Source organism: Manduca sexta, chromosome 6 (assembly GCF_014839805.1).
Source record: "Manduca sexta isolate Smith_Timp_Sample1 chromosome 6, JHU_Msex_v1.0, whole genome shotgun sequence".
NCBI classification, from domain to species: domain Eukaryota; kingdom Metazoa; phylum Arthropoda; class Insecta; order Lepidoptera; family Sphingidae; genus Manduca; species Manduca sexta.
In genome coordinates, this window is record NC_051120.1 from 7270653 (window position 1) to 7292014 (window position 21362).

General features: G+C 31.7%; 2 protein-coding genes across 5 annotated transcripts; one reads left to right on the plus strand and one right to left on the minus strand.

Moving 5' to 3' along the window:
• Positions 1-501: 501 nt before the first annotated feature.
• LOC115442176 (palmitoyltransferase ZDHHC15B) lies at positions 502-18979 on the minus strand. Of its 4 annotated transcripts, none has more exons than XM_037446565.1 (9): positions 18720-18979; positions 18521-18642; positions 16210-16316; positions 11447-11684; positions 11114-11197; positions 7964-8102; positions 6601-6727; positions 5454-5531; positions 3678-3838 (listed from the first exon to the last, which is right to left on the minus strand). In XM_037446565.1, the coding sequence occupies exons 1-9, from the start codon at positions 18883-18885 to the stop codon at positions 3763-3765; spliced, it is 1137 nt and encodes a 378-aa protein (XP_037302462.1). In that variant the 5' UTR covers positions 18886-18979; the 3' UTR covers positions 3678-3762. The 4 variants fall into 4 exon arrangements, with proteins under 4 accessions (XP_037302467.1, XP_037302462.1, XP_030023035.1 ...); XM_030167175.2 differs by having other exon boundaries at positions 5424-5531; XM_037446570.1 differs by lacking the exons at positions 3678-3838; positions 5454-5531 and adding an exon at positions 502-2921.
• An 874-nt stretch (positions 18980-19853) lies between these two features.
• On the plus strand, positions 19854-21063 carry LOC115442200 (dynein light chain Tctex-type 1). Its single transcript, XM_030167208.2, has 3 exons — positions 19854-20041; positions 20122-20287; positions 20565-21063. Exons 1-3 carry the CDS (start codon positions 20006-20008, stop codon positions 20711-20713), a joined length of 351 nt encoding a protein of 116 aa, XP_030023068.1. The 5' UTR covers positions 19854-20005; the 3' UTR covers positions 20714-21063.
• Positions 21064-21362: the final 299 nt, after the last annotated feature.

Genomic DNA, 21362 nt, shown 5'->3' on the forward strand with positions numbered 1-21362 from the left:
AGCCGCGTCGACGTGCCGGAGCCGATGATGATCCGCTTTGGTTGACGCCTGTTTGATGGCGAGGCGAAAGGCGATACGTTGACGATCCCTTTCTGAGTTGATATGACATAGCATCTTTCAGGGTGATGTTACTGTTTATGGGCGGTTGTGATTATTTGTAAATTAGACACCTATAAGTATGGCATATCGGTTTTAGTTAGCATTGATGGTCGTTTCCAATAATCGATTCCAATATTAATCCTTGATATAATGTAAAGTCAATACAACGCATTTACATATAAGCATGTCAAACAAACTTTGTTCCAATTGGTGAATTTTTGAAAAAGACCGAATAAGCGTTGGGTTTCGTTTATTGAAAACTGGTTAACCTGAATTTTGGAGTAAAACAGGATTATTTTTCCTGACAAATGGAAAATTCATTTCTTGGCTTATTATATAGGTATGAATATTTAAATCGCCTACACGTTAAAAGGTCTTTGATTCACAAAACAAAATCATTAGCAGGTTCTATGCTTAAAAGCACACTTATATTTTCGAAGTCCTACGGTTTTCCACAATTCCATTATAACAATCAAAGCATGTCTTAAATTTATATTAAAATATTGCCTCAGTTAAGTACTATAAACTTAAAATACATTTGCACACACATCAGATATAATTTCACCTACAAAAATCATATACTTTATAATTTGACCTTATAATTATAAACAAACTAAATTATACACGCATAGAACATTTCCTAGGGTTTGTTCAGATTGGCGAACGTGCCTCGAAGCGTATATAATTAGAACCTCGAACCTTTGAAGTATAGCAACATTCACTGTTCAATATATCTTAAGATTTAAATACTGTCATGATCTTACTCTTGTAAAAAATAAACTAATAGACGCAGCATGGATCCAAGATGCGAAACATCACATGCTCCCATTGCTATACCTACCCAGCTTCTTTGAAATAGCATCTGTATTTTATTTATAATTCCTTATTCCATTTTTTTATATCTAACAAAAAATATTATAAAGAAACTTAATAATAAAGTATTCAGTAAATCTGCTTTGCACACCTAAGTTTAAAAAAGTCATAGCTGTTAAGTTGTAATTAATAAACTATTTATTGTTTAACCAATCGAGTCATCGATTCCTATATCTTTTAATATATAATTATTTTCATACGAATTAGTGAATTAAACATTTGCCCATTGGCATATATTATTATTTATATCTTAGTCAATATCTTTATATTTTTTATCGTCTTCTAAATATTTTAAAGTTGTTTTATTTCGCATAATTTAGCAGTCTCATCAAAAAGTTTAAGCACTTTTATTTTAATGGTGATATTTAAATTTAATGATTTAAGGAGACTATTGAAAAATAAATGTCATATTTTAGTTAATACATGTCGCTCAAATTTTTAGTCTACATTTAAAAAAATATTTAGGGACATGCATTGAAATCACATACGATACATTATATCAGTTGAATTTTTTATCAACACTCCCGCAATAGAATATGACCTTAACAAATCCCAATGCATAACACACTGAATATATGATTTAAGTACTTACATTCCATTTTTTTAATTAAAATATAATGACAAAAATCTACCAGTTGATTTGTACAAAATATTGTGAATAATCCTGTATCAAATTAATGATCAATTAGTTTTTTTTTTCATTACACAACACCGTAAAGATAATTTAGCACATTAATAAGCAATCAAAGTTATTCCGATTACCTACATCTAACATGTTTGGGCGGAATAAGAATTCCAAAGGTACGACGAGAGAGGTTATACTTTCCTCAGAAAACCACCTTTTGTGATACATTTTTGTTTGAGATAATATTTCCGACTAATATACATATACTTTAATAGTATATTACACGCGCCTACAAATTTATTAAACTAGAAACCAGATTTTGTGAATGTAGTCTCCATTTTAATAATTAACAACAGTGGCGAAAGGACTTTTATCCACAATACTCAATTATTTATGACACAATTTCACACATAGATTGGTTTTCACACATACACTTGGTAAACATTTTCAACTATTTTCGTGATAAGAAGAAGCACTTATCTACACTAACATTAAATTTCCATTATAATTTGAATTCATTGAGAATTCAAACAGCACCAATTATTACACATTGATTTTCATGGACGCTGTCAACGGCCACATAAAGCAGGCTTGGATTTACGATTATCTTAATTAGATTGAACGTTTTGAAATCGTTATAAGATGGTATTTTTAAAAAATATGATATTTTTAAGATACGCCGCAATGTTTGTGATAATTACTGAATTGTGACGTAGCTTGTGTGAAAACTTAGAAAAACACTTTAAAAATTAGTTTTCTGTATCATGCAGTTTTCGCTTGCGGGTACCACGATCATTTGTATAAAATCAAACTACCCACACAGCAAACGTGAAAATAAACAGCTAATACAGAAAGTTAATAGACAATCGAAACGTCAAGCACAAACAAATCCACATGAAATTGTTTCATCATGACTCAAATTACCCTTGAATTAATTCACACATTATCATTATACAACATACATGAATGAATGAATCTTGCCACATAGTTTATTAAAAATCTAAAACTTACAGAAAATTGCGATAATAAATAATCTTTTATAACAAAGAGATAAATGTCATGCTTAATATCTATTCAAACGGAAAGGTATGGCAAATAGGCCTCAGCTGAACCTGTTGAAAACTCCGTCAATCCTTTTATCAGTCCGTCAAGCCTTCAAGCCTATGTGGCCGTGGTTTACACTCATAGTTCGTCGAAGCTCGAGCTCTCCCTCTCGTCGAAGGGCCTCGCTCGCTCTCCCCATCTATCCCACCGCTCCGAACTGAGTAGGGATTCAGATTCCTCGTCGTCACGTGGCGTGGGATACACGATGCCGTCGCCGAAACTATATATTTCAATGAATGCTTGACAATTTTCTGATATACACTTACGTTATACAAACCATATATACACCCTTGGTGTGTCAAATTTGATTTCTTGGTAAGGTTAGGTTAGGTTAGGATTACTTTCCATTGGAGGTTATATTTAATTAATGTAAGCTAGTGCAAAGTATTTCTAATTTGTGTCATTATGAGACTAACACTAACACTAGAGCCTAGAACACAAATCTAGTTTATAAAAAAATGATTTTTTTTTAAATAATTTAATAAAAAAAACCGCTAACGCCTTACTTACTTTATTCAGTAGGTACCTCCAAAATTTTATTACATAATTAATAAAAATAATTTTATAACTCTACACACTGATGTCTACATGTAATGCCGTTTTGGTAAATATATTTTCGTTGCAAAATTATTGAACATATATTTATCAACTATATTTATGTAGTTCGGTCCTGGAGTGTGTATTTAAATATTTTGCACAGTCTACTGATGGAATCGCATATGACATCATTGTCCTACAATGTGCTTATAAATAACTTAAGCCTTGTTCTAAGTGTGGAAGCATGTGACATAACAGCACACTTAAAACTAACTCGCACTATATCTACCTACAGTCTCGCTAACAAAATTAGCATGCAAAAGGACACGTACGTTAAATAAATATGTAAAAATAATCTTTACTACGACATAAAAAAAGAAGTGAATGACTGATAATTTTGAAACGCCGAACCGAATGTAGCCAATGAATGAAAAGCATATTGTTTAGACGAACAAGATTTATTCAAATATAATCGTAATAAAAATATTGTGAAATGGAAATAGATTGGTTTTAATACATTATCCTTATACTATTTGCGGGACGGTTCTGCCCTTTCTGGGGCACAGTCTCCATCTCTCAGTCTCGCGGCCCATCTCCACGCTAAAATTGCAATAAAATATATATTTTTCTCCGCTTACATCATCGTAGAAGGTAATATGAAAGGAAGTATCAACAGACAGAAGCATTAAGGACAAATAAATAAAATATTAGACGGAAGGCATGCTACAACAGACTGAGAGAGAAAGAGGAGGGTATATAGAACAAAACGAATATACAGCACACAGACGTTATTACTGATTAGTAAAATCAACCTTATTGTAATGATATTAACGTTTAGTTTCAGCATAGTTTACGGTATCCATTTGCTTGCTAATAAATGCGTTACTATAATGTCTACTTCAAAAGCAACTTGGCTGTGATATGCGCATGACTTAAGCGTCTCGCAAGTTCATAATAAATAAATAAATTAAAATAAAAAACAGAATCAATGAACAAAATATTTATTGTGCACAAAACTTACAAAATACGAACATATTTCTATAAGTTTATCAGTCTTGTGTGTTGTATATAGCTCAGAAACAATAAATGCAATAAAAAGCAATTCGCAATATTTAAGAAAAACAAACATTTTATATTATTGGAATTCTGTATGTATAAGTATTTGTTCATTATCGGATGAACACGCGTCAGCCGAGCGTCTTCACATATCTTGAGCGTATTTTAATGGAAACTAGCTCAGGTACACCGTGTTTGTTCAATTTAAAGCTTTACTAAATTAATTTCTAGGCACAATATTCGTTGAATGTATACGTAACAACCCCTACCATATCTTACACGATAATTTTAATCTAATGTCAAGGCACTGTTATTCACAAATTACAATCTAAATTCGACTACTTTACCTATATTATAAAGTATCAATAATGAGATTTAATTAATAACAACCGATAGTTTCTAACGACAGCAAGAATTTAATACTATAGGACATAGTAACGATTGGCACTGTCAAAATAATGTACAAAAACATAAAAACTAAAAAAATTGGACCGTGTTATACAAAAATGACCCATCCCACAATTAAAGTATTGATAGCAAAATATCGATAATTATGTGTATTGTTACGAAACAAAACTTATTTTATTCTACGTGATAGAATAAAATATTTTTTGTCACAGACACATTACTATTAGTTTGGTATCAACATTTTCCAGTTTGTGAATCATTTCAGCTCACGGTCCAATCGTGAGCACTATCAGAGAAGACGCGAGTCGATAGACTAGTTACGACCAGTTTTATCGACAAACAGTCAAACTATTGCTTTCGCGTTTACGTATCGTGGCAACTGCTATGGCTTTTACATTTCGTCGGAATAGTACAATACCGTGTTACTAGATCTAATAAATACCACGTAACCGACATAATTAGCCTGAACGCACACAAAATACGTCATAGTCGACACATTTAGTTTTAATTCTCACCTGTTTATTTTTTCAAAATTACGCGGTGTCCACTAATGCCAATTACGCGGTATTACTATCTCCGGCTATACGGAAACTGGTTTTAATAACAGTCAAAGTTACTGTTACTATTGCCTGAATAACAACGTTCGTGGCATTTACTTTAGTTGCTAAACTTGTCTCAAGGTATGTGTCGCGCGGGTACTGACGCGTGTTCCGCCTCTGACCTGGACCGCGTTGTGCCCATGGACTCGTACCCATGAGTCTCCTGTGGAGTCGTGAACGTCTGGAGCTGATGTTCCCGACGTACCGGGTATTCGCACCCGTCCCCGAGGCTGACAAAACGACCACGAGTTATGCGACCAAATTATTCACTTCTTGGTTCCCTTTATCATAATCTCATCCCGATGCGTGTTAGTATAGTGTTTAGTACGTGCAGTTTTTATATGAAGAATTTGTATTTAATTTGGAAGTTACTGTCACACGTAGTGTATGCTTAGTTATTGTTTGTATTTAATGAGATATTTATTTGCGTTTCAAACAAAATAATTCTGCACAAGAATTAGTTCAAAAATATTTACAATAACGTGTGGTCATGCAAGTCCAAACTCATGCATAAAATTAAAGAATAAAATGATATGATTTTAATGGGATAGTAAATTAGTTGATTTGTAAGATTAATGAACATCAAATCGTATTGATATGAAGTGAAGGGAAAATCTTCGATATGGCAGGTTAATATGTCTTGAATACTATATCGATATTTTGGAACGTTTTCACTAACATCCCAACTGATATCTATGTAAAAATATCGACGGTCGAAAGGCTAATTTACTTAAGCGACATTTTTTGCGACACTAAATTTTCATACATATTTAAAAATCAGCGTTTTCTTCTGTTTTTCTAAATTAGAAAATTTTTCGAAAATAAATGTCGTTTAAGTCAATTAGCCTTTCAACCGACGATATAACGAACACCCAATATTTTTCAAGACATATCCATAGTATTCGCATCGTATGAACTACGCTTGGAGTGATGTACCCAATTTTTTGTTAGTCGCCAATGGTATATGAGATAAAATTATATATAGCATAAATAATAATGACATGTGTTTCCGATATTTCACACTGTGTTATTGTTAAGTCTAATCTATACACGCGTTAGACATGGTCATTCACTTCTTTTTCACACAGTTCAGGGGACATGCAATCTAGCTCACTATTGTTAGCCAGTTAGGCGACCTAAACATAATTTAACCTATTAAAAACGTGCAGTATTTATATCGATTTATCACGTCGATTATCGATTAAATTATCGTGAACCATAGATAATATAGCAAGCAGTGTTGCCAAGTTATAATTTTAAATTTAGAATTGTGTGTGCGTATAAATGAGAATGAGTTACCTGGTAAACACTGGCACCAACCAAAGGTTTGGGCTGTTGCCGAACACTTCCTTGAAGTTGTTGAAAGCACCGATGGAGAAGCCGTTCTTGTCCGCGCCGCTGCGGAACATCGGCGCTCGGAACGCTTCTGTAAATTCCAAATCCACGGGATTATGACCAAGTAACTAGAAGACGATTAAATACGGGTTACATATATATTTTTTTATTGTAATGCATGAAGAAACCGTTGAATTATACATCCGAAGACTGTTTAATATGGGTCACATATTTTTTTTAAATGCCATTCAGGAAGATATCGGTAAATCGATAAAAGCGTAGACCCTCGAGAAAAAAACGCTATCACGTCTAGAGAACTTGAGACAAATTATTTACACAACAATGAACAAATAAAATTCAAATACACTTTCATTTACTTGTGTCTAAATACCCAACAATTTAAAACTAATTAACGCTTAACGAAATCGACTTTCAAAATACATCTAATTAAAATTTCTACTACAAGTCTGCGCTAAAAACTATCCGCAGTTACCATTGACCAATGTTTTGAGCATTTTGTTAAGTATTTGCCCAGTCGGACTGCTCAAGCGCCGATAATTTATAAGCATATCTGAAAACAACATAGCATTTTAGTTTCATATTACGTTATATTATCGGTATTTATTTCAAAGCAGCGTCGAAGGTCAATGCGACTGCAATAATTTGTATCACAGACTAATAAACACAAAAAAATTGCCAGCAAAAGACAATTTCTGTAGAATAATAAAAATATTTTACATAATTCTGCAATAATTCGGATCTGATAAGTTTACGTTTTACGACATTCTAGAAACAGCCTGCATCAGATCGATATCAATCGATAATCGATTCAAAAATCGATTACAAACATTTATTAAAGTTAATGGACATGTGACTTGCATATTCTATCAATGGATTATGTCCATCGTAAAGATATAATAGAAAGTATGATATTTGAATAAAATAGGTTAATTACGTAATGAAATATTTCTTAAAGCACATTTCAAACGCACATAAAAAATCATTCTGAAAAAGTCGCTAAAGGCACGGTGTTTTAAATGTAAACTAGAGAGTTATAAGACTGTATTATTATTATTTAAAAATAACAGCAATTTAGATCTCTCGGCTCTCGCATATAAGAAACCTTATTATTAATTAAATCTAAAATATTTAAGGTAGTTTTCAATAAACAATCCCAATCTTAAATGTCGATCCGATCCGGTAATGAGATAATAAATCGATCCAGATAATTTCTGAGCACGTCAAAAATAACCATATTCTGATTAATCTATTTTCACGATGGATCGAAAAAAGAGATTGGGATCGTGAGCGCGGTTAGTCAACATACCCAATGTAGTCCTGTTATTCGCGACGAGGTAACAATGGTATCCGAATAGCGAGCCCAGAGATATGGCAAACATCAGAGACACGAAGAAAGCGAACACAATGTGGTATCTGCCAGTGCTCGCCGCGGTGCCGAAATCACCCTGAAAACAATTTATATTTAGCAAATCAAAAGTAAGGGGCTACGTCCACTGACGAGTTTCATGCTGCGATTATTTAAACGTGTTTTGATTTTTATGAATCATTCAAAATGGTGATGTAAAAATATTCCAAAAGCAAATTCAAATGCTTAGAAAAGCAAGAAACCTCATCTCCAGACAGGTAGAACTCGGAAACATTTGCAATAGTCAGTAAAAATGACATTTATTTTCCCAATTACAAAATAAAACAATTTTAATTAAACATAACATTAGATTTATCATAGGGTTATTAAAAGCGATAACATGGTTAGCAGCTCGCCAGTGGAAGTGGCCCCGATACGTAATTTCTCTTAATCTATGTAAGATTATAATTATATATGTACTGTGCATATGTTTATATGAGATTTAAATACTAATGACAGTTTACATGGAGATGACATACAAACTACTGTATTACTACACGGCTTATACGATTTATTAATATGTTTACAACAAATTAATTTTAAAAGCTTCTAGACAAGTTTAAAACTTATTGTATTTATTTTCTAAGGTTTTTTTATAAGAAGTATTATTACTTAGTTTATTGAATTTATTTTCTAACGTTTATTTAATAACAAATTTACTATTTATATTATAATAACAAATCATTTTAAAAGCTTCTAGACAAGTTTTTTATTTATTGATTGACAGATTTTTTATTTATATGTATATTAAAAACCTTAAATAGAAATATCATTTGATAGCGATAATATAATGCTAACAGTATGACACCCAAGACGGAACTATGACGTACTCCGCTATTACCAACAATAACAGAGTTATGTTGACAAAAAACACGATTCGTTCCACATTGTTTATCTTAATTGTTTGGATGAATTAAAAAAAAGCCATTCCCACTGCGATGCCGATTGACGCAATAAACAAATGAACTGATTATTGATTCGTGTTTACACGTAAGATTCTATGCGTTTACCATATTAACTCTAATGATTTCTTATGTTTATGCGAATGTTAGACATTAAAAAAACTATGTATTTACGGATTTTATCGTGGTTATTTACATTTTTTTCCGACGTTTCGAAGACTTTGCAGTCTTCATGGTTACATGGGCTTGAATTGTTGGTCGTCCGCAAGTATAATTATGCAAAATATAGGCAGATATTGTAACTTTGACTTGCGGACATTCAATATCTCAGTCCGCCTCGTAACCACGAAGACTACAGTCTTCGAAACGTCGAGAGAAAATAATAATATAAATAACCACGATATCAGTAAATAGTTTTAATTTAATATATATAGTTATATAAATTCAGTGTTTCTTAATGGGAAAAGCAGATAAAACATATCACAAACGTTAGGTTAATAAAGTGTTTCATCAGAAACTCCATTTAGAACAGGTTACTAGCTAAAATTTTATCTCCAGTCTTGGATATAAACTTTGAATCTTTTACACTTATCTTTGTTTTACATCTATTAATTTATTAAAAAGAAATAAGACATAATTTACAATATTGCTTATGCAAATGCTGAAATATCTTAAAATCACGATCTTTTTACTTTTAGTCTCTACAACTTCTGGCACCAGCAGATTAGATTTATAAGATTAAAGATATGTCTAGACGCATGATAAAGAGAAATCGATGGCGTCACTTTTGTTCATGCAAAAAGAGCAAAATGTAACGAGAAATATAACGATATACAAAAATGGATGTAAGAGCTTGCTGAAGTTTTATTTCTTCACAATCTAAGACAATTTAAGCGACACAATAGTCGCTAAGAAATATCTTGTATAAAAATGTAACGAGCAATATAACGATTTACAAAAATGGATTTAGGAGCTTGCTGGAGTTCAATTCGTTCACGATCTAAGACGAAATAAGCGACACAATAGTCGTTTAGAAATATTTAGTACACTTTAATTGATTGGTAATATAAATTTATCTATACTAATATTATAAAGCCGAAGAGTTTGTTTGAATGCGCTAATCTCAGGAACTATTAAACCGATTCAGAATATTTCTTCAGTAATAGGAAGCTACATTACATCCTAATTCCTAAGTGATGTAGGCTACTTTTTATTCAAGGATAATATTTCTCCTGGAAAACTTTATCACGCACTATATTATAATCTTTTTAAAAATGAGTTTAGTAATAATATCGATAGGTATAATATGCTTAAAATTTACAAATAAATAATCAATAAGATATAATAAATTACTTAACTGAAATAAATTCTGACCAATCCATCGGATAAATGTGCGGAAATTATAACGCTATGTCGGCATACAAAAGCATATGGCGCGCAACTAAACAATGTGGAACGAATGTCACAAGCATATGCGAGTCAACAACACCGTCCTTGACATGTCATTAACTAAATCATGTTGTGCGGTGCCGTTATCTCTTATCACACGAATTAATGCGATGAGCTTGTAGATTCAGATTGTATGACGACAATGTGAGTGTATGTTTCAAAGCTGAGCGTATATATGCTAGCTGATGAATTAGGGCGCTTTTAAATGCTTTGTGCAAACGAGGAAATAGTCCACTTTGTAAAATTGCATAGTTTATTTCATCGAAATAATTACACCTAGAATCGAAAGGAATAATCATGCCTTGCTACATCGCACTATATAGTTGCTTCCAAATATATTTGAGTAAAAATTTAAATGTATTAAGGGCCCCCCACAGAGTTACCTAAGTATTTTTAGACAATCTACCTATTTGGTATTTCGATATCAAATGCCTAATGACGAACATTGTCTTGTTAAATATTACGATAAAAAAACTAGCGTGTTTAAAAATAGCATGAACATAAACACGTTACGCGTAACACAAAACAGCGACGAACTTTGCACTGTGCCACCTAATATCTAATCTACGAAGCAGTAACCGCCAACCTATTGAACCCGGTTCAATTCGTTCGCAAACAAAACTATGTAATGATGTGTGACTGCAAGATTAAAATTTGATGATAAATATATATAATAATAATTAAAAACAATTCAAATTACGTTAATCAAATCCATGCAAATTTTAGTATAAGTGCCGTTTTCGACTAAACGGTCGCAGTGGGCATGCTTGTATTTCTGATACATCTGCAAAATTGTTATAGTAAGTATATATAGACCTAGATACTGCATTATATATAGTATGGTTGATTATATATATTAGTTATTACTCATAAACATTCAGCATAAAAGAACTATTCCTCATTGTACACGAGTATATTCGTTTTTTATTTCAAAATATTTAATATCATAATAAAACGTAAAATAAACCATCAGGTGGCGAAATTAAAGACACCCAAAGCAACACACATCAATTTAAAAAAAGGCATTACTCACCTTCCAAAACCTAATGAAATATGGCAGGCACGTGGCCATGATGAAGAGACAGTAGATGAGTGCGTAGCCGAGGAACAACATGAAGAACTTGTAGTTGTGGAAGCACACGCAGTTGTTAACCCACGGGCAGTGGTGGTCCATCTTGAGGACGCAGCGAGCGCATATGCTGCAGTGGTGCGCGCGGTCCGGCTTCACTAACACGCAGCGGTTGCAATAACGCACCGAGCCTGACATCGTCCTATGGGATTGGATTATAAATTGGATCTGTTATATATCGACGGTTGATAGGCTAATTGATCTAAGCGACATATTTTTCAAAACATTGTAATAGGGTACCGGACTCATTTTTGTTCTTTACTATTATCAAATATTTACATAATATAAATTATAACACAGAAGGAATTATTGAAATCCGGTAAAAAATCAACAAGTTATAAGTCTTTGAATTTCGGTAGAAGGGGTAATTAACAAGAAACAGAAAAGAGACGAAATACCCACATGTGACGTCATTGGGAATTACGACGCGTGCCAAAGAAAGAAATGAAGCGATATCCCCATATTGCGCGCACTTCTGCACATTACAATATTTTAAATATGAATTACTCACTCATTTTTTAACCAATATTTATGCAGTTTTCGCAGGAGTACTTCTATTTCGTTTTATTAACCATTACATATAGAAAAATGTGCAAAATCAAGCATAGGTCGGTCCCCTATTACATTAAAAAATATAAAGAAAAGTGCTGATTTTAGATATGTATGTAACTTATTGTCACAAAAAATGTCGCTTATGTCAATTAGATTTTCACCTGTCGATATGGTGAATACGAAAATTGTATTCAAAAAGACGTATGTTATATCTTTCCGTCATTTTGAAGACCCTAATTCAATAAACCTTGACGACACTGACATGTCGAGTTAAAGAGATTTCTTTAAACAATAATATAGTTATTTGACATTTACCTAATAAGATTTTGTCATGTAACATCATGAAATTTATGACCCCTCCACCCCCGTGTCACATAATGTCACACTTCGTTGCCCCCTACCGCTCGTTAACGTGTGACTTATTTTATGGCTGGCCCCTGATGCTAAACAAGACACCTATCTCCAAAATTTAAGACTCCATCATTACAACCAGATAACAAAGATTTTTGTGATTTCAAGCACGTTAGACAGATACTAAATGCAAATCTGTCAATCAGCTTCATGCTCCCAATATAAATAATAAAGAAAATCGACGGTTGTAAGGCTATTTGATTTAAGCGAATTTTTTTTGCGACACTAAGTTTCATACATATCTAAAATCAGCACATTTACTATGCTTTTTTAACCTCGTTAAATATTTTCGAAAACAATATGTCGCTTAACTTGTTTTTACATTAATATACAGACTTGAGTTGCAGCGTTTAATTTAACCTTGACGTAACTAGAAAACACGTTTACCAAATAAATCAGATCATTAAATCAACAAAAACTTTATTAAGGTTCTTAGAAATGGACGTATTTCATCCATAGGTAAGTTAACTATAAAACTATTAGTTTAAGGTGTTAGTACTGAATATGACTGATGATTTGAGCAAATCGATGGCTCATAAGAAACTATCCTATCTGGAAAAAATGCGACATTTATATTTCAGCGTTTCGTTATCTAGGTACCGTTTACTACCAAACCCATTTAATTCAATAGTTAATAAACGAGAAAACACTTCATTAACAATCATTTACTAACTTTTTTTAATGTATTTTGGTAGTAAACAGTACCTACATAAAGAAACTTTAAAAAAGTGAATATCACAATTGTTTCAGATACATTCGTTTATGTAGGAGCCATCGAAATGTAAGTCAACTCCGTAACACAATAACAGTCTAAAATATGAAGTAAAAACACGAAGAAGTCAGTCAAAAAAAATCAGCACTGCTTGGAACTGCTGTCCCGGTGACGATGAAGCATGAGCTGTGCCGCTTTCCTTTGCGTTTATAGTTCTACAATGTAACTGTACTTAATTATAATAAATATTTATTATACAATGAGGCAATAACCGGATTTTTATTTTTATTTGTATATTTAAGTTTACATTAAATATGGCTAACTGACAGCATTACGTGCCTGATATGCACATTGCATGTTCAAGTTACTACCAGTTTGTATTGCATTTTTACAATAGTACAGTGGGCATGAAAACTTGACTTTGGAATCAGTGGCTTTTAAATTAATTCGTCCAAGAAATAAAAATTGGATAAGACTTGTATATTGTAATTCTAAACGAGAGCAATGATTTTATTCCATATGATTGTATTGCCGAGGACAAGGCCACACTGATTGTAAAAAATATATAAAACCTCACCCTACAGTGGGACAACATAGATGTTAATATTAACTCATGTGTACCTCAATATGAGGTGTTTTCTGCTGGATTCGCTCTGAATGTAGAGCTCACTTCTGTTTGATCCTATCTGAAATCCATACCAGCACACGAAACCACGTATATTTTAAAAACAGCCGTTAATAATATGTATCACTTAAAACCATTGATACCGTTTTTACAGTACTAAATCTTATACCACACTCGACTAGTCTTGATAATTCAATTTACATTTCCAACTGTATACAGGATGTGTTGCAAATGTATGATCAAGTACCGGGTCAGTAGGTTACTACTATGATACGAGTATGTATGGGGCACGCTCAATATCCGTTGTTTAGAAAGCAGCAAAATCTTTTGCATAAATAATATCGGACTAATTTCACACTACCTTATAAGGTAGGAAATGTTTAGCTAGAAATCATTAAATTGTTTACATTAATCGTTTTATTATTTGGGTACATTATTTGACTGTACAATATCTTTGGCCTAGATACTTCAAACATCTCATAATTTAATGTTATCATAATGATATAACTATGTAGCTTTAGTATACAGAACATAGTCCATAGAAAGATTCCGATTTCAAATTAAAATTAAATTATATTATTATAAATCGATATATTAGGCTACAGCTATACATATTGTGATATTAGGGATATTTTGAATAATTGGTATTCATACAATACATTTAATAATGTCTAAATCAAACTAAAAAAGTGGCAAATCGGCAATCTGGTTCATTTGAATTATATAGATCACATAATTCTATGTATACTCGTATTTTAGTAAAAAAATCCAATAATCATGAAAGATTAATAAAGGGCGAAATCTGACTTATTGTCTTGTCTAATTTTTACCAACATGTAAACATTAACATTAATTCTTTCGATCGAAAAAATAACACAGTAATGATCATTAATATAAATCAGATTACAGTATCTTTAATAGATATCTACTATAGGTACTCTAAAATTTTATCATATAATAATGACTGAGAAATTATGTATAGTGCCTAATAAACATACGTCATGATGAAACAGCGTTTAAATACCTCATTACTAAAACGAAATGTACTTTTCTCAATTCTAACTATTAAATGATAAAAACAACTAACCTTGTTAAGACAGGTATTGTATTGGCGAAATTTTCTAAAATCTCTTTTTTGCTTTCCGTTTTAAAGAAACGTGCGCTGTACTTTCTTATCATTATCAATAGTCTAGAATTGAGAAACATAAATGTGATAATGTGCTAAGCAAATATTTTGTGAGATGTGTTTTGGCGCCTCAACAACATATGGGTCACCAATATGTATTCTGGCAGCAGTGTGGATATTATATAAGTCTTTGTCTAAAATATTTTGTTTACATAAAAATAGGGAATTTTGTAATCTTATTTTTATTTATCTGCAAATAGTCTACTTATGTCCAATTACATGAATCAAGTCAAGAGGTCTTTTTTATCTTTGATATATCACATGATTGCTAGTGCACATTTGAATTCGAATACTATGTTTGGCGTCAGACTTGAATAATCTAATGAGGGATTTTTCTTTCATATTACTTATTTGTCCTACTGCTAACATCTAACCATTCATAATAACTAAAAAGTGACATGAAGACCTGAATCAAGCATCCTTGCCCCTCTTTACTCAGATTGCATGTTTACTTCCAATAAAAAGTGTAAAGATTGTTACATAGGTACCTACTAGGTAGCAAACATAACACAAAAATCAGTTGCAGTAAGATAAAGTGCCATTACTATGATCCCAATTCCTATACACACCCTGTATAAACCTATTGCTAAGCAAATATTAGTCCCATGCCCATATTACACTCAAGTATTTAATAAAATTTAGTTTCAGATGACCTTTATAATGCTAACTCAATCATGCTTTGTCCCTTTTTATTCTACTGTAGGTAGTTTGAGCGTCATCCGGTCGAATGCATTCGAGTGCACTCTCGCAGAATGAGGTCATTATTGGAAACTGCGGGAGGTAATTATTGGAAGACCATCGATGTCGCTTGTTACTGAATATTGATATTAGGGATATTAGTTGTTGTTAGTGTACAGGTAAAGGTGTATTTTAATCTTGCTGTTCTAATACAGAGCCATATTATCATAAATAATATGGCTCTGTATTGTAATAATATGTGTTGTATGAAAAATGTATGTTAGAACAGGAAAAAACTACTATTAGCCATATTTGATCGTAAGAGTGACTTGCACAATAAACCTAAATAATCTTTAGTTTGAAGTTTGGTACCATTTTAGATACACTAATTGGTGTTGAAATAAAATGTAATGGAAATATTTTATTGTGTTAGAAAATGTTTGATACATAGTATTCTGGAAAGTTTATTTCAGTGTTTATTATGGGAAAAAAACAGTTCTTACCTAGTGACTATGGGAAGATCCTTGGCGAAATTCTCCAATATTGTCCTTTGAGCATCCTCTGATTCGGCACTAAGCAATTTTTCTAATTCTACTTCAGGCAGTTTGTACTGAAAAATATTTTTAGTTCATAAAAATAATTCATAGACACAATATTTTAGTGACATAACATTTTATGACATCTTTACATGTTGGTTGAGCTTAGGCTATTGCGAGCATAGTCAAATTGATACAAAACTTGGCAAGTGTAAAAAAGTAATCCGAATGCTAATATTGAAGACTTAAATAGCTGCTCACACATTTCGCGTTGTCGGTTTTAATTGCCTATAAGTGGGACAAGTGTTGGCGAGCGACCCCTGTAAGCATGTTAAGTACAGTTAGCAGCAAGAGTAGTTGAACAAATTTTAAATGCTTGACACATTGACTTAAATTGAAATACTCTTTTTTCAAACCAAAATAAAGTAAACCCTTTGAAGTGTATTTTAGTTAAGATAAACACTCATTGATAAGGACACAAAACATTAAAGACAATTTATTTTGATTTTTTTTGGCTATATTGGCTACCTGTACGTAACATGTTTACTATGCCAAAGTATAGGAACAATCATTATACCAAAGCACATTAGTAAATTAGGTCTTTCATAATTTTGTATATGTAATGTTATATATTTAAATGAAATCAAGAATAATTGCATGGCAGTTGGTGTTTTATATTATAACTAACTGGCAATGGTGTAAACATGTTTTTAATCAAAAACAGGTTTTGTAATTTCAAAACATCCATATGTTTTAAATGTATTCTTAACTTTTAAATATTTTATTTTACTTTAAACTGTAAAGGTTTGTTAAACCATTTGGTGGGCATCCAAATGGAAAACAAAGTAATAAAACCATCAGATTACTGGTATTTATTATACAAGCCTATTTGACTGATTACTAAGTATCAAGAGTTCATTTTCTTCCATCCAGTACCTCTCATATATTTACTAGTTTTCAAATAGGTATCCTTACAATTCACCTAGACATTGAGTTACTAAATGAAACCACATACTTTATCTACTTGGAAATAACACTTTACAAAATGTTGCTTGAGCTGTGCATGTAAAATAAACAAGTGTAAGTTTTGAACACAATAAATATTAATAAAAAGTAATTTTAATTTTACGCACTCTAATGCCACTATTACTACTACTCTAAGAGAATATGTTGCAGCGGCAACATTATATTTTCAGTCAGAAATACACTCACACATACATCACATTCACATTAAACAACAAAATGATCAAAAATCAGAAAACTACAACCAGGATTTTTGGTAAAAACATTCATTATTAATGGATGATTTTTGACACAATGTCGGCAAAGGTGATGATGAGTATGTGGTTTAATTTAGTAATGCAATGTCAAAATGATCCTGTATATGTTAGAAGTAAACTCAGAATCTGTTGAACACATTTGGATGAATTATGGCACATTAATATTGAATAGTGCAATTAATTTTGTATACATTATATAAGTCATTTTCTGCCGGGGGAAATATTTGAATTTTATAATTAAATAGATAAAATTTCCATCATCACAAATGTTGCTCAGGATCTCTACATTGATTTAAACTTTTGTACCAGATGAAGCCTCAAGTAGCACCTTGTAATTAATATATTCATCACCATGAATCAGCCATTGAGGAGCAGTTGCAAAGTAATTATCATTTAACAAAATAAATGATTCATCAACAGTCAACACTCCATTATTCATAGTATAGTTTTCCTCCTTATCTGTGTGATACAACTGTATCCTGTACTTTATTCAATGATGTACGGATACAGAGACAATATGGGAGGTAATCTGTTTAGCATTGTGATGTGTAGACATTTCGAAAGTAATATAGGTTGTCATTACCAAAATCTATCAAATACAAGATCATTTATTTCGCTTCAAATAATTCTGACAAATTATGTAACATTTATAAAATTTATAACTCACTAAGACACATATTTTTTATAAAAAAAAATAAAAAGCATTTTTTAAATAAAAATATTATAAATAATTTTTATTCCTTTGTGGAGTAGGTTGAATATCATAATGACTTCTCTCAATACCTATTTAACTCATGCACTTTCCCTTCTACTAACAATATGCTTATTACTCCAGCAATGTTGTTTCTAGTATAAATACCCAACAACTTTCTCCAAGTATTCAAGGATTAAAGTTTTTATCAATAATTAAATTATAGTTCTATTGATCCTGTTAATGTTTTGTGAAGCGACAGGATGACAAAAACACGCATAACTGGTTCAGTAGACGCTTTACTCACCTTCTCTGGAATTTGTTTTATTTCAGCAAATATAGTTCTCCAGTAGGACCAGGCAAACATTATCAGCAGTATGTGATATAACACCAAATACACACATTCTTGAACTGTACTCTCAATCGTAGCTGTAAAACAATTCAACAATAATTTATCTACTATCTTATGCGAGACAAACATTAAGAAACTCTCAAAAAATACTAACAAATGCACAACTGGTAAACGTAGGCATAATAGGACCAAGTTACGATTGACACAATTAACAATACAGGGAGCCATTTGAAAGCTCTCCAACACCACATATTGCACACACGACAACACACACAATATCCGGGCGGTGATACTCGATTGTTTTGCACCGAAGAAGCCATTATATCTAATTTATTATCAAATTGAAAATATCCATGTTCACCACGAAAAAAGGACAATAAAAAGTGACATATCCGAAATCATTGTCAGCGTCAAAAAATAACTGTCAATAAACTTCCGCCAACAGATAATAAAATTATGGTCTATCAAACGGTAAATCTACATGCTCTATGTTCATGGTTTAGTCGATTTTATTAGTCGGGACCATTCAGTTTTATTAGTCATTAGTTTTATTATGTACTGATCAAATAGACGTATCTTTCCTATTATTTTGTCTCGCTTTTTCTTTGAGGACTCACAAGATAACTCAATTATAATTTTTTTAGGAACTCGTGTATGTCCGGCTTTAGTGACATAAAAGATCCGGCATGAATTACGTAGTGAGGTAAATCAACTCGATAAACTATTTATCGTGTCTTCTGATAGTTTTATTAAATGGACATTTCGATAAGCAATTCAATTCCTAATACGATTTATACTTTGGCGTTCTGTTTTTATGATCAATTGTAGATGTGTATGTTCAATAGAAATTACCTTAAGGCGATACCTCAAGGTCCATTTTCATACATTTTGTTTCGGCTTTAATCTGGGTAACTAAACAAGTATTGGCAAGTAAAGAATTTAAATTCACGTCTAGTTAGTGATTAGTTCTCGCAGTTGAAAGAAAAACGTAAAAATAATTAATAATCATGGATATTTCGGCCTTTAAAATTTAATATGACGAAATTACATATAAAAATATATTAAATATATATATATTATTATAGTTCCATACATATTTGCGTTGATCGGCGTCGTTACTCTCTTTGCTAAAGCACCATATGAATCAAATTTGAAATCTTACAAAGTATAATCTAACTTCATTTGTAAAACCTACAACCGTCGATATATTGTTAGAACTGTATGGATATTCGATAAGTAGAAAATTTTCTAATCCCAAACTGCCGCTACATGGACATAGACAAGTAAACAATATGCAATAGACAAAGCGTCTGCAGCCTGCAAGGCTGCATCATAAATGTCAATTTTGGAATTGATTTCTATCCATAGCGTCAAAAATTTTGTTTTCGTATCAAAACGACTTCCAGACAACACATTTTGAGTTTGGTAATATTTTAAATCATGGAAGTAAAAGAATGTAGCGATTTGGCTGAAGAAGTAAGTGTATCAAACGCATAACGGAACCGTTACCGAGCTGTATCGATTTCTTATTTATACACTAACATGACGTGTTTCAGAATCAATTCATTGTCGATGATGTGAGTAAAATAATTAAAGAAGCTATAGAAAACTCTATTGGAGGTACTGCTTACCAGCACAACAAAGTGAACCAGTGGACATCGGCTGTTGTGGAATCATGTCTTGGACAGCTAACAAAACTACAAAAGCCTTATAAATATATAGGTGTGTGTATAAGTTTTGCTACCCAGTTTCTTACATTAACTTACTTCTACCGGGTAAAAGTTTTATTTGAAAGTTCTAAATTGAAGTGCCAAAAATTATTTTATATTTACTTTATCCACTCTTTGCCAAATCCTTGTTTCTGCACTATTCAAAGGTAGACAAGTAAACATTACCTTTCTATATTTTGTATTGGACTAAGCTATGAAAACTGCCTTAATACAATATGTTCATAATTATAATTAAAATAAAATAATGTTAATATTGTGTTCTATTTCAGTGACATGCACAATAATGCAAAAGAATGGTGCCGGACTCCACACAGCATCTTCATGTTTCTGGGATAACAATACGGACGGATCATGCACTGTCCGTTGGGAAAATAAAACAATGTACTGCATTGTCTCCGTCTTTGGCCTTGGCATTTAATATTATTCTAACAGATTTGCTTTTAAATCTTTTGTGAAATCAAGAACTATATTTAACATAGCCATCTATGATTTGCTTGCAAGAGTTTGTAAATTAAATTGTAGTATGCTAAATATTATTCTTAAGAACTGTAATGCCTTTAAGTAATATTATTGTATAACATTGCAATAATGAACAAATGGTAAAAAGAATTAATATAGGGAAAGGACAGTGCACATAAAAATTAATTTTGCAATATGTAAACACAGAATTATTTATCTTTAATTTCAGTAATACAGACTTATAGTCATTACTTAATTTTAAGTAAGTAGGATATATTTTCGTACACAATAAATAATTAAAATCTCCAAGTATATTTTATTTTGTCACTGAACCTACTTTTAGACTTCACATATTAGTGGTTTCCAACAAATTGGTAGGAAACCTTGGATGCTTTGTCCTATTTTTTTAACTATCATATACATCCTAGGCATTAGATACTTATCAATTACTATAGAGCTTATGAACTGTTATGATATGCCCTAAAATTTGTCAAAAATTAATAAAACTTACAACAAGCTGGCAACACCATCTATTAAAACGGACTAAACATCATACAAATATCACAAGAAATTTAGTTACAGGAATAGATAATTTGTTGTAACATTTT

What these genes read in the sequence shown, in the direction of transcription:
- LOC115442176 (XM_030167175.2), bottom strand. Translation starts at nt 18,885, where the DNA reads ATGGCTTCTTCGGTGCAAAACAATCGAGTATCACCGCCCGGATATTGT. An exon ending in TAAAACAAATTCCAGAGAAG is followed by an intron (nt 16,317 to 18,520) that starts GTGAGTAAAGCG and finishes AATATTTTTCAG; the next exon opens with TACAAACTGCCTGAAGTAGA. An exon ending in GATCTTCCCATAGTCACTAG is followed by an intron (nt 11,685 to 16,209) that starts GTAAGAACTGTT and finishes CCAATCCCATAG; the next exon opens with GACGATGTCAGGCTCGGTGC.
- LOC115442200 (XM_030167208.2), top strand. Translation starts at nt 20,006, where the DNA reads ATGGAAGTAAAAGAATGTAGCGATTTGGCTGAAGAA. An exon ending in GTAGCGATTTGGCTGAAGAA is followed by an intron (nt 20,042 to 20,121) that starts GTAAGTGTATCA and finishes GACGTGTTTCAG; the next exon opens with AATCAATTCATTGTCGATGA. An exon ending in AAAGCCTTATAAATATATAG is followed by an intron (nt 20,288 to 20,564) that starts GTGTGTGTATAA and finishes GTTCTATTTCAG; the next exon opens with TGACATGCACAATAATGCAA.